We start from the raw sequence: 13069 nt of genomic DNA, 5'->3' as shown, positions 1-13069 counted from the left end.
TGTTTGGTTTTTAAAACCTTTCACCCCCTGGTCCCTTTGTGCCCTTGTAGTCTTTTTATATTTTACTTCCCTCCACACATTCCATAATCCAGCAGCACCTGCATCCTTGAGTTTCTTCCCACAGTATGGTCCAGGCACCTCCCAGCACTGTCTTTTCATTGACTGTTCCCTCTACCTCAAATGCTCTACCTCATTCCTGACGTTTTCAGTCATCCTTGGCTTCCTTCAAGACTCACTCAACTTCCACCTGCTGGGGAATTTGTTGATTCCTCTTACCTCCATTCCCAATTCCTTCTTCTCTGAGATTGCCTGCTGTTGACACCTTAGATATCTTGATGAGCAATAGTTATTTGCCTGCTGCGTCTCCCATCAGCATGTGAGCTCCTTGAGGGCAGGGCTAGTGGTTTTTTTTTGGGGGGGGGGTTTGCCTTTCTTTGTATCTTTTTTGCGTAGTACACATCAAGCACTTAATAAATGCTTGTTCACTGTCTGACAGACAGACCTTAGTGCACCGGATTTCCTAAAATGGAAAACATGAGCTGCAAGACAAGCTTTTGGGCAAAGAGGCAATCATGCCATTACCTCACTTCATTCAGCTTTTCCAACCGCAGAAGACACACACCCTGGTAGAAGTAATGGTCCAGGAAGGACACAATGTGCTCAGCCTGTTTTCCCCTCAGTGTGTTTTCTCTTTTCCCCTCAATTCCTTTGGCTTCGTCCATCATTTATTACCTAACTTGATGTCCAAAATCTTAACTTCCAAGAATATTGTAGGGTTTCCTCTTCATTTTCACTATGGCATGTCAATGTAATTTTGGACATTCCTGGGGCAGCTTCCATCAGTTCCATTACTGTGCAGGTTAGGAATGTATGTGCTACCCAGCCACAGATCACTGCAATGGAGGGAGAGAAAGAGAGCAAGACCTGAAGAGTAAAACTAGAAAGGGATAGAAAAATGAGGAAGAAGGAGAGAGAAACATGACAAAGAAAGAGAAAGAAAAATGAGAGGTAGAGATAGGAAAAGACACATAAAGAGAGGAAAAGAGTGAGAGAGAAATGCCAAGAAAGAAAATACATAAAAGCAGACAGAGAAACAGAGAAAGAGACAGAGATAGAGAGACAATTCTTTCAATCAGTGAATTTGGAGATATTCATCCCCATTTCTCACTCCTCAAATCATCCATGTCTAGAGAAAACAACCTTTCCTCTGCCTGCATTTGAGAGAGAAGTCAGTGGTCTCCATCTTTGCTTGGTATTAACCATTAACTTAAGCAGTCCATATATGGTGGGATCATTGCTAAAGATAGACTGATCGGGGAAGGAGAGAGGGTAGTATAGTGGACCTAAATCAGGAACACTTGAATCCAAATCCAACCTCAGATACTTACTAGCTGTGTGATCCTGGGCAAGTCATTTAACCCTTGTCTGCCTCAGTTTCTTAATCTGTAAAATGGATATAACAATGGCGCCTAACTTTCAGAGTTGTGTAAGGATAAAATGAGGCGATAGTTGTAAAGTACTTTATGAACTTTAAAGTGCTCAATAAATGCTGGTTGTTATTCTTATTCTTATTACCACTAGGTGGTGCGGTAGAGAGAGTGCCAATCCTGGCATCAGGAAGCTGCGTGTTCTTGAGTTCAAATCCAGCCTCAGACATTTACTAGCTGTGGGAGCCTGGGCAAGTTAGCCTCAGTTTCCTCATCTATAAAATGAGCTGGAGAAGAAAATGCCGAACCACCCCAGTAACCTACAAATTATTATTATTGTTGTCATTGTTGTTTTCTGGGTCAAAAGCTTCCAGTAACACATAAACCTTCTCAGCTTTTTGGCTTTGACTCAAAGATCCTGGCATACCTTCTATAGGTATTGTCTCACTTCCAACCCCAGGAGTATTTGTTAAGGTTCTACTCTGTGCCTAACACTGTGTTCAGGGATGTGAGGAAACTGACTTGGATCTATAATCTTATCAAGGGTGGGCCATGCCCCCTAGCAAACGTTATAACCACTCTACCTAGAAAGTAAAGCATTCTGTGCATGACATCTTTCTCTAAATTCTTCATCTAATACTATATAGGTAAAACCAGGCCTGTCTGGTTCTTTTAATACCTAAACCATATGTCGATGAGGCTCACAGGCTATCTATCTGACATTCCTTCCTTTTGCTGCATGAGCAGCCCTCTCCATTCCTTTTCTGGCCACACATATTCTGGATATCAGAAATCCTTGGGGTTATCCTTGTTGTTGTTGTTTGTCCTTCATTCTTGAAGAGGACTGTGACATCAGGAAGGTGATGCCATGACATGCAAGTGAACTGGATTTAAGTGAGGGAGGGCTGTACAAAGTCACCAGCATCACTTTCTCCTCCAGAGCCATCTGGGTCCAGTGGCCAGGTATGGATGAGGACAACTGGAGATGGCCCCAGAGAAGAGAGAAGAGCATGCTACTGCCTTAATAGACCCACCAGGGTCTTTACACCACCCTTTGCATTACCTGCAATTTTGATTTTTCTGAGATCATGGTGTTCTTTAAAAAAGGCAATGAGGAAGATATACATGACAGATTTCTGACTTTTGAGTAAGGAAATTCAAAGCCTGGCTCTGACCTTTAATAGCCGTATGAACTTGTAGCAAGTTCCTTAAATTCACTGAGCATCAGTTTCCTCCTTTGTAAATAGGGCAGAATATACTTGTAGTTTTAACCAGTACAACTCTGGGACATGGAAAAATATATTATGATGAGTTAAGGTTCCAAGGTTCCAAACTCTTAGATTTTCAATCCTGACAATGAACACTTCGATTTGGGAGGAGGATGCTGAGCTAAGGCACCAAGTGGCCTATTGGAGGAGAAAGGAGCATCAGAGGTTGTGAATTAATGACCAGGATATGGTGGCACTCTAGTGGGTGCTTGGATGAGCACTAGGACCAGCAATGGGGGCCTGAGCTCTCCTTTCCTGCTCTCCATCTTTGTCCTTTCAAATCCCTAAAGGGAGAGAATGGCTAAATGATATCATAGAAGCAAAGTGCATCACAAATACAAAAGTGTTCTACAAATGTTCATTACTATTCATAGTTTACAACCATGTGGAGAATGTCAGTGTTAAAGGAAAAGAGTGGCTTTTATAGAAGCTAGAGGTTCTCATCAATGAAAGGTGACACCATTTCCCAAAGATGAACCAATATAATTGAGACCTTCTACTTTATTCTGGCAGATTGTCCATCTTTGGCACCTGTCCAGATGTGTATGGGTGCAGATATAGGAAAAGGCATGTCGTATTTGCCTGCATTCAAGGCTTGGTGATTTCATCATGAGGATCTAGATCTCAATCGCTGTTTTGTTGTTCAGTTATTTCGGTCATATCTGACTCTCCATGATCCATTTGGGGTTTTCCTGGCAAAGATATTGGAGTGGTCTGCCATTTCCTTCTCCAGATCATTTGACAGATGAGGAAACTGAGGCAAGCAGGGTTAAGTGACTTGCCCAGGATCACACAGATAGTGTCTGAATCAGGATTTGAATTCAGGAAGACATCCTGACTCCAGGCCTCTACTCCATCCATTTTGCCACCTAGGTGCACCTAGTTTCCATTAAATTAGTGCCCTATTCCTTCTTGCAAATGAGTTATGGTTACTTTGGAGTTCCTGAATAAAATGCTTGCAAAGGGAAATAGATCAGATTCTCTTATTCAGTTTCTCGCCATATTTAGTGAGTTTGTCTTCTACATGGGTGATTTTGTGATAAAGAAATCCAGGAAGCCACAAGCCACATCATATCTTAATGAGGTTCATCGAAGGCTATTCTTCCCAGTTTTAGTAGAGGTTTCAGGAAGTCTGGAGCTGAAAGGGGATGCTCCTCAGGGCTGTGACCCAAGCTGAGTCTCCATTTATCCGAAGGGCCTCCCTGCTCAGATCAGCTGGGTGAGGGAGAGAGAGGTAGTAATTCCCTGATAGATAACAGGAGTTGCAGCACCAAAGAAGGCTCTCCCCCAGCTCCCTGAGAAGCCCACAGTCTTGAGGGCCCACTTGAGCTAGTGGGAGGGAAGGCAGTGGAGGAGGTGATAACTCCTGGGAGACTCAGGTTGACTGCAGCACCAAATAAGGCAGTGGGGGATGGCTAAACTCTGAGGGTGGCAGGGGGTGGGGGGAGAAGTAAGGTATAAGATGACTGGACAGGCAGGGGCAGGCCAGGTTATGTAGGGCTTTTAAAAGCAAACAGAGGATTTTATATTGGATTCTGGAGCTAATAGGGAGCCATTGGAGTTGATTGAACATGGATGTGGGAGTCAGGGTGAATAGTCAGACCTGCACTTTAGGAAGATTAATTTGACAACTGAGTGGACAATGGACAGGAGTTAAGAGAGATTTGAGGCAGGCAGCCCCACCAGCATGCTATGCAATAGTCTGGGCATGAGGTGATGAGGGCCTGCATCAGGGTAGTGGCCATATCAGTGGAGAGAAGGGGGCATATATGAAAGATGTTACAAAAATGGAGAGGAGATGACTTGACCGGTGATGGGACATTGGGGAATGAGAGAGAATAAAAAATCAGGGAGGACATCTGGGTTGTGAGCATGGGTAACCAGGAGGATGGTGGTCCCCTCAATAGTAATAGGGAAGTTAGGAAGAGAGAGTTTATTTTTGAATTCTCAGACTATAGGTGCTTAAGAAATGCTTGTTAATTGATTGGTTGATTGATATGCAGAAAAGTTCCAGCTCTGATGCACTGCAGAATTATTTCAGATTTTCGGGTCCTGGATATTCTAGGTCAGTGACTGACTAGATGATACAGCCAGTTTAGGATGAGAATGGTTTCAGGATGTAGAAATCTGTTATCTACAGTCCCAGGAATTAGGGTGCCATGAAAGAAACTACTTTAAGATTAGAGATGTACATTATTATAATTTGAGAAACAAGAAGAGATTTTCCCAGGAGTTTAAGGGTCAAGGCAAAATAGTGAATTTGCAATAAACTGCAGAAGTAAGATAGAAATAAACACTCAAAGTATTCTAATTTATCTTTATTTCCTAAAAAGTTCAAGTCGCTATTTCTATCTAAATTATTTCCATTGCAAAAGGGAATGGCCCTGAGACATTTTTCTGAGGGAGAAAGGGGAGAGCAACTTTCCACTGGAATTCAAAATATGAATGTTGACCCAGATATATTTTTCACTTTCTTCATCTAGTCTATTTCTACATTTGCACTGAAGTCACCAAGTATCAGATTGTATGCAGATTTAATTTGGAGGGCTTTGTGGAGGCCTTCAAAGAATTTACCTCTTCATCCCCTGCAATTGATGTTATAACCATTTTCATGGTCCTTTTTTTCTTAGATACATGTCATAGATACCACAATATGAGATGATCAAAGGTCCCATGAATTGTTTCTTTTTGGCTTTGGGCTTATGATAAATCTAACTCAAATAACTTCTTTCTTTGACCCTCCAAGGAGTATCTTATGATTCTTCTTTCCCTTTAGCTGAAACTTCTTTGTAGTTTCATTCATAGCAAGAATGCTAGGATTGATATAATTCATCTCCTCCAGTAGTATGTTTATTTGTTAGCTATAGGTCAAGGATCTCAAATTTAGAGTACCTATAGCTATACTTAAAGAGGATGATTTAAAAACTAGCCCCTTTTGCTAATTTTTTAGGAAGATAGATGGCACTATGATAAGAGTTCTGGGCCTGGAGTCAGGAAAGCCTGAGTTCAAATTTGACCTTATTGGGCAAGTCATGTAACTTCTGTTTGCCTCAGTTTTCTCCTCTGTAAAATGGAGATTTAAAAAAATGGTGAGGATTAAATGATATAATATCTGTAAAGTGTTCAGCACAGTGCCTGGCAAATAAATATGGCACACACCATATAAATATCAGCTATCATTTTGGGGGTAACTCGGTGGTACAATGGCTAGAGTGCCAGGGCTGGAGTCAGGAAGACTCATCTCCCTAAGTTTAAATCTGGCCCCAGACACTTACTAGCTGTGTGACCCTGGGTAAGCCACTTAACTCTATTTGCCTTGGTTTCCTCATCTGTAAAATGAACTGGAGAAGGAAAAGGAAACCACTCCAGCATTTTTGCCAAGAAAACACCAAATGGGTGACAAAGAGTCAGACACAACTGAAACAACTGAATACCAACAATTACTATTATTATTACTTCATGGACGTGTGTGTGTGTGTGTGTGTGTGTGTGTGTGTGTGTGTGAAGGGTGAAGCAAGGCATACCACCCCTCCCCCAACTCAGCCCTGTCAGGGCTTTACTCCCTGGTCCCAAATTCTTTCCTTCAATAAGTGTACGTGATTAACTACAGAGCCCCCTGTCCCCTATCCAGACTCAGATCTCTTCTATGTTTGTATTGGCCAACGCTTTTTGCAAAACTCCATTTACTATATCATTATGAGCTATTGTACTGTCTCGCATTGTAGATATTTCATCAATCTTAGCATGTTAGAATTCAAAGGTTCATACTTTACAGATAATTTTGTTGCCATGTCACATTCCACTGCTAGACTTTAAGCACCATGAGCATAGGGATTGTGGTTATTTTTTTCTCTATATTCAGCACCCCATTAAGGACAGGGCCACTCCTTAACAAGCAGGTGCTCAGCAAATGTCTGTTGCAAGAATGATTTAATGCCGGTTTCTCCAGAAGCAAGGAATCCAGGGGAGACAGGGAGGGGATAGATCAGCAGTTTGGGGATTCTTAACCTGGTGTCTGTGTGCTTATATTTTAATAACTGTGTTTCAGTAGAATTTCTTTGTGTTTTATTCATTCAAAGAACCTTATTCTGAAAAGGGGTTAAAAGGCTTCCCAAGACTTCTAAGAGAGTCTGGGACACAAGAAAAGGTTAAGACTCCCTGGATTAGATGCTCTCTGAGTTCTCTCTCAACTCTTAGATCCTATGACACAGTGCCCAAAGGGCCAGGATTAGTCTGTGTCCTAGATTTGAAAACAGAGGAGTGGTAGTAACCTGACTAGAGGATCCTGACCAAGGAAGAGAAACTCACTTAAATGAGATAAAATACAAATCAAGGAATGCACTAGCCCCAAACTGGCTTTGAACATATCTTCCAAGTCCTCCCTAAGATCAGAGGTCCTTAATTTTTTTGGTGTCATGGCTCTCTTCTCAGAATAATATATTTTTTTAAAAAATTGATGAAAGAAATGCTAAATTTCAGCTAGATGTTCATGAAAATAAAGGTATAATTTTTTTCCCCTCCATCCAGGTTCAAGGACCCAGGCCTGGAATCTGTCCATGGACAGACCTTAGAACCCTTGATTTAAGAGGATTCTAACCTATTCCAGGAATTCTCAACTTATTCCTAAAGAAATCTGGATGGATAATGGATAAGAAGGAAACTTCGACCCTGACTGCCCCTAGGGGAACAATCAGAGGGGCAGGGCTTTGCCTGGGGTCTCTAGCAGGAAAAATGGACTCAATGTCAAGCATACTTAAGAATTATGGGAATAGAAAAGTCTGGCCTTATCTCCACTGACAGAAAGGACAGCAGGGACCTTTATAGTAAACTTGGGTCTCTTGTTAGAACTGGAAATGTGACTAGAAATGATAAATGTGATAATGGGTGAGAATGTGGGGGTGAGGGACTGGTTGGACTGAGTGGCTATTCAGGAACGAGGGGGTGGGGGATAGCATGAGTTCTGTTCTCTGCACACAGCCCCTGTTGTGTGTGGGAGGCAGGATCTGGTGGCCGTGCCCAAAGATTTGCACTCAGCACTCCTGGACTTTGGAAATGTACTCCGGAGACAGACAAACTGAATGAGTCAGCACAACGCCAGGGCTGTGTGCAGGAGGCTGGCCTTGGGGAGGGGGGAGGGGCAGAAGGAGGAGGAAAGGGGCGGAGCTTTTGCACTCAACTCTCCTGGTCCTTTCACCATAAAGGAGGAGCCGCGATTCTTACCTTCACATCATTCTTCCGTCCATCCTCCTGTGAGACCTGTTTGCCTGACATCTACCTGCCTAGCCATGGACCCCAACTGTAACTGCGAGAATGGTAAGGGACTCCTGGGTTCTGGAGACATCTACTGAGCTGGGGTCCCCTCTCTGTGCTGGGCTTGATTTGGGAGGATGGCTGTGGGCTTTGATGGAAAGAGGCTATGGGCGTGCAGAGGGTCACGGTTTCTTTTTTAAATGAAGTAATAAAAAGTTTTGTTTTCTCCTCAGCGTCCTAAAGCCAAATCTCTGAACTATAAATGTGCTTAACAGTCTGAGCCGCAGAATTAAGAGTAAACTTGAAAAGGGATTTTTTTATACAGATAGCAGACCTTAGCAGCTTTTCTACAAATGTGCTCCCTAAAGAGCAGACGCTATGATTTTTGGGGCTCTCAATAATGGGGCATAATTATGATCTGAGTTTGGACCCGTTTCCTTCCTGATACTTTTCTAGAGAAAGCCAGGGGGACACCTTGTTTGGTGCTGCATTAAGGAAAGCCTGGGAAAATCTCAAGCCTGGTTCTTGGTGGCCCTGGAAGCAGGGGATTAAGGGTGGAGACTGGAGAATGAAAGATAAAGAAGAATCCCAAATTTGTGCCTGCCACCCCTACATGTATCCAGAACTCTGGGCTATTTCTCTGCTTAACTTCTTTCTTTCCTTTTCTCTCTCTCCAGGTGACTCTTGTACCTGTGCAGGCTCCTGCAAATGTAAATCCTGCCGATGCAAATCCTGCAAGAAAAGTGAGTAGAAGAGGGAATGTGGGAGTGGGAGGCGGGGTACAGGGACTTTCTATGGCTGGAACTACCCTGCCCTTTACTGCCACCATAGAGAGATGCTTGAGTATCAACTCGGAAGATCCATAGGTGAGATTTAAGGTGGTGCTCTTTTCGTATGGATGTAAAATCCCTTTAGTTCCCCATTAGGATACTTGATAACATAGCATCCTTCCATTTCTTCTGAACTACATCCCTATGACTAGGCCCTTCCAGGTTCCCTCACACTCACCTCCTGTCTTTCCTTCTCAGGCTGCTGCTCCTGCTGCCCAGCAGGATGTGCCAAGTGTGCCCAGGGCTGTGTCTGCAAAGCCCCCCAGACCGAGAGCTGCAGCTGCTGCCACTGATACTCCCACCTTCCTGTGCCTGTAGATAGAGGAATTTGTACAGACCTGACTTTTTATACTCCCAGATGTGTTTTCTACCCATTTTCCCCCTCCAAAATGAAATGAAAATAAACTCACTAAATAACTTTCTATCTCTGGTCCTATTGTATGTGGGTATAAAAAGGGCCGCTATACCTCAGCCCTGTGGGCAGAGAAGTTTGGGAGGCCTCCTAGGGGTGGAATGTTCTGTTCAGGCCTGTCAGTCAGTGACCTCTAGAACAGGAATGCGGAACCTGCCGCCTCAAAGCCACATGTGGCCTTCTAGGTCCTTGGGTGAGGCCTTTTGACTGAGTCCAAGTTTTACAGAACAAATCCTTTTATTAAGGGGATTTCTTCTGTGAAGTTTCAGTTCAGTCAAAGGGCCACACTTGAGGACCTAGAAGGCCATGTGTGGCCTCAAGGCTAAAGGTTCCCCACTCCTGCTCTGGAATGTTAAAACATGAAGGAAGCTTGGAGGCCCCCCATTTTAACATTGTCATCTTGCTGTATATAGAAGAAAGCTGAGCCCTAGGGTCTAGTACTGGCCTGAGCTAGTGAGTATCAGATCTTGGACTCCAATCCACAGAATTCAGTGGTGCTTCTACTACAACACACTGCTTCAGTGTATATGTTTTTGTTGGGGAATGACAATTCCCTCAGCTCACACAATAAATGGAGACTGAAACCTGGGAATACCAGCTCCTCATTCTCAGTCTTCTTTCCTCAAATTGAGATGCTTTGGCTTTTGCTGCAACAATGCTAAGTTTCAGGCCCTTTGCAGACAAATCATTAGGTTCCTATAATCATCAGAGGATAAGGAAACCTAGGTTAGTGACAAGGACAGGTCATTCCCCAAAAGTAATCTTTTCAGTTTGTGTTTCAGTCATTTCAGTTAAGTCTGTCTCTTCATGACCCTATTTGAGGTTTCCTTGGCAAAAGATACTGAAGTGGTTTGCCGTTTCCTTCTTCAGCTCATTTTACAGAAGAGAAAAGAGGCAGACGGTTAAGTGACTTGCACACATCTAGAAAGTGTCTGAGGCTGGATTTACTCCTGGGAAATTCTAAGGATAGTTGGATCCTTGGGACAGAACTCTAACTTCCCATGTGGGAACAAATGAAATCATGGGTAACAGGACACTTTGGAAAATTGATAGTGCTAGATTTATATGAAGTATAGCTATTGTTATTATCATCAATAAATCAACAAGCATTTATTTAGTGCCTGCTATGTACCAGGCACTGGGCTAGATGCTAACACACAACGACAAGGCTGCAACAATCCCTACTCTCCAGGAGCTTAAATACTAATTAAGGAGAATTCATAAGAATAATTTTATGGGCCTGCACAGTTCTTAGAAACTGTGAGGAGTATAGGAATAGAAAAGAGTTGGAATAGGATCCAATAAATTAATCAATTAAACAACCATTTACCATTTATTAAGAGTTTTCTATGTGCTGGGTACCACATATAAATCAGAACATACAAGATAAATACAGAATAGATGGAAGGGAACTTTAGAAGAGATGGCACCAGCAGCTGAGGGGACCAGAAAAGGCTTGAGAAGATGGTGCTTGACTGGAATCTTAAAGGAAGCCAAGGGTTCTACAAGTCAGAAGTTAGGAGAGAAGGCATTCTAGGTAGGTCTGGGGAGCAGCCAACATAAAGGCATGGCGATGGGAGATGGGAGACGGTGTGCTGTGTGCAAGGAGGCTGGTTTGGCAACATTGTGGTACTAACGAAGGGGAGTGGAATGTAAGACAACTGGAAAGGTAGGAAGGGGCCAGGCTGTAAAGAGCTTCAAATGCCAAACAAAGGACTTTATATTTAATTTTAGAAGTAACAGAGAGTTAATGGAGTTTATTGAGCAAAGGGGACCTATACTTTAGGAAAATCCCTAAGAGGGTGAATTGGAGAGGGAAGACACTTAGAAGCAGGGAGATTAATTAGAAAACTATTGCAATAGTCCCTCAGACTTCATCCCTCACTATGGCTTCATTCATGCCAATCTCTGATGACAAGGTGGCCCTTTTCCCTGCCAAGAACAACATGCAGCCTTGATCCCATCCACACTCATCTTCTCCACCAAATTACTTTCACTGTCATCCCTATTTTCTCTCTAGTCTTCAATCTTTTGATATCTACAGGCTTCTGCCTTGTTACCTACAGATGCTCATATCTCCCCTCCATCCTCAAAAACACCTCACATGAGCCAACCATCCCTGGTAGCTATCATCCTTTCCTTCTCGGTTAAACTCCTTTCAAAGACTCCTTATATGTGCCTCTACTTCCTCTCCTCTCATTCTCTTCAAACCCTCTGTACTAGCTTCTGACATTATCGTTCTATTAAAAGTGTTCTCTCCAAAATTACCAACAACCCCTTAATTCCAAATCAGTCTTTATCCTCCTTGATCTCTCTGTGGCATTTGATTCTGTTGATCACCTTGTCCTCCTAGATTAAGGGTGGGAAACCTGCAGCCTGGAGGCCCCTTAATAAAAGGATTTGTTCTGTAAAATTTGGACTCAGTCAAAAGGCTGCACCCAAGGACCTAGAAGGCCACATGTGGCCTTGAGGCCACAGATTCCCCACCCCTGTCCTAGATACTCTTTCTTCTGAGTTTTCATAGCTTTGCTCTCCCTTGGCTCTCCTTTTTCCTCTCTGTAAGCCCCTTCTCAGACTCCTTTGCTGACAGAACTCATTAACTTTCCCTCCAAACCCTCCTCTCCCCTTAACTATTTCATTACTGTGGAGGCTACCACCACTCAGGTTTGAAACTTCAGTGTCATCTCCAACTCCTCTTTCTCACTCACCCCACACATCTAAACAGTTGCTGAATGTTATAATTTCTTTCTTTACAGTTCCTTTCATAAACATCCCAACACCTCTTGCAATAAATACAATAATCATGCAATAATTTTATTGGTGTCCTTGATTCAGGTCTTTTCCCACTCCAATGCATCCTCCACACAGCTGCCAAAGTGATTTTCTTAGTGCAAATCCGACTGGGCTATTCCCTCTGCACAGTAAACTCCAATGGCTCCCTATTACCCCTAGGATCAAATAGCAGTTCTTTTGTTTGGCATTTAAAGCTCTTCACAACCTGGACTCAGACATGCACTTGACTCCTCTTCACATGCTGCAGATGCTGGCTTCTATGCTGTTCCTCAAATAGGATGCCCTGTCTCCTATGACTTTGCATTGCTGTCCCCCATGCCAAGAATGATCTCTCTCTTCATCTTTGCTTCCTGACTTCCCTGACAACTTTCAGAATGCAGCGGCAATGTTACCTCCTGTTGGAAGCTTTCCTGGTTCCCCTAACCCCTTGAGCTTTCATCTTAATGATGAAATCATGCAGTTCCTATACAGCTCCCTTCCATCTACTCTGTATTTATTTTGTATGCTCTAATTTACAGATGTATAGATTAGTAGGTAAGCTCCTTCAGGGTGGGGGCTGTTTTTGTTTTCCTTTCATTTCATCCTCAGGGAGGAGCACAGAACCTGCCACATAGTAAGACCCTAACAAGTGCTTGTTGTTTGAATGATTCTTTTTCCCCCTTTCTCCTTCAAACTCACCCTTAAACTACTTCATAGTCAGTTAACCCAACCCACCTCTTCGCTAAGAAAGCACCATCAATTGCATTGTTCTATTTGCTCTTCACTCTGTGAAGGGTGGGAGTAGCGTGCTCTGGGCTCTCCCTTAGACAGGTCCCCTCTACAGTAGCAACAACAACCACAACAACAATAATAATAATAACACAGGCTTTCATTTTTCTTGAGACCAAGGGGAAGCAGAAAAGTAAGGAAAGAACAGGGCCAAAGGCCTGAGTATGTTCAAAGAATGGAGAGTTTGGGTTAATTATACATCCTAGTTCATTGAGGATTACTACACATTCCTAATATTTATCCAAGGTTAGAAGGATGGCACCTGATTGTGTTGGGATACTCTTGTGCTGAAAGAAATGATAGAAAGTCAGTGTGGCTTAG

The 13069-nt window shown here is 43.0% G+C and overlaps 1 protein-coding gene across 1 annotated transcript; it reads left to right on the top strand.

The window, feature by feature from the left end:
• Nucleotides 1-7877: 7877 nt before the first annotated feature.
• LOC110193741 (metallothionein-like) lies at nucleotides 7878-9197 on the top strand. Its single transcript, XM_078150061.1, has 3 exons — nucleotides 7878-8008; nucleotides 8623-8688; nucleotides 8974-9197. The coding sequence occupies exons 1-3, from the start codon at nucleotides 7981-7983 to the stop codon at nucleotides 9066-9068; spliced, it is 189 nt and encodes a 62-aa protein (XP_078006187.1). The 5' UTR covers nucleotides 7878-7980; the 3' UTR covers nucleotides 9069-9197.
• The last annotated feature ends 3872 nt before the right edge of the window (nucleotides 9198-13069 follow it).

This window comes from Phascolarctos cinereus, unplaced genomic scaffold (assembly GCF_003287225.1).
Source record: "Phascolarctos cinereus isolate Bilbo 61053 unplaced genomic scaffold, phaCin_HiC Scaffold_2;HRSCAF=192, whole genome shotgun sequence".
NCBI lineage: Eukaryota > Metazoa > Chordata > Mammalia > Diprotodontia > Phascolarctidae > Phascolarctos > Phascolarctos cinereus.
The sequence above is the reverse complement of the archived record's forward strand: the minus strand, read 5'-3'. Positions and strand labels throughout refer to the sequence as shown.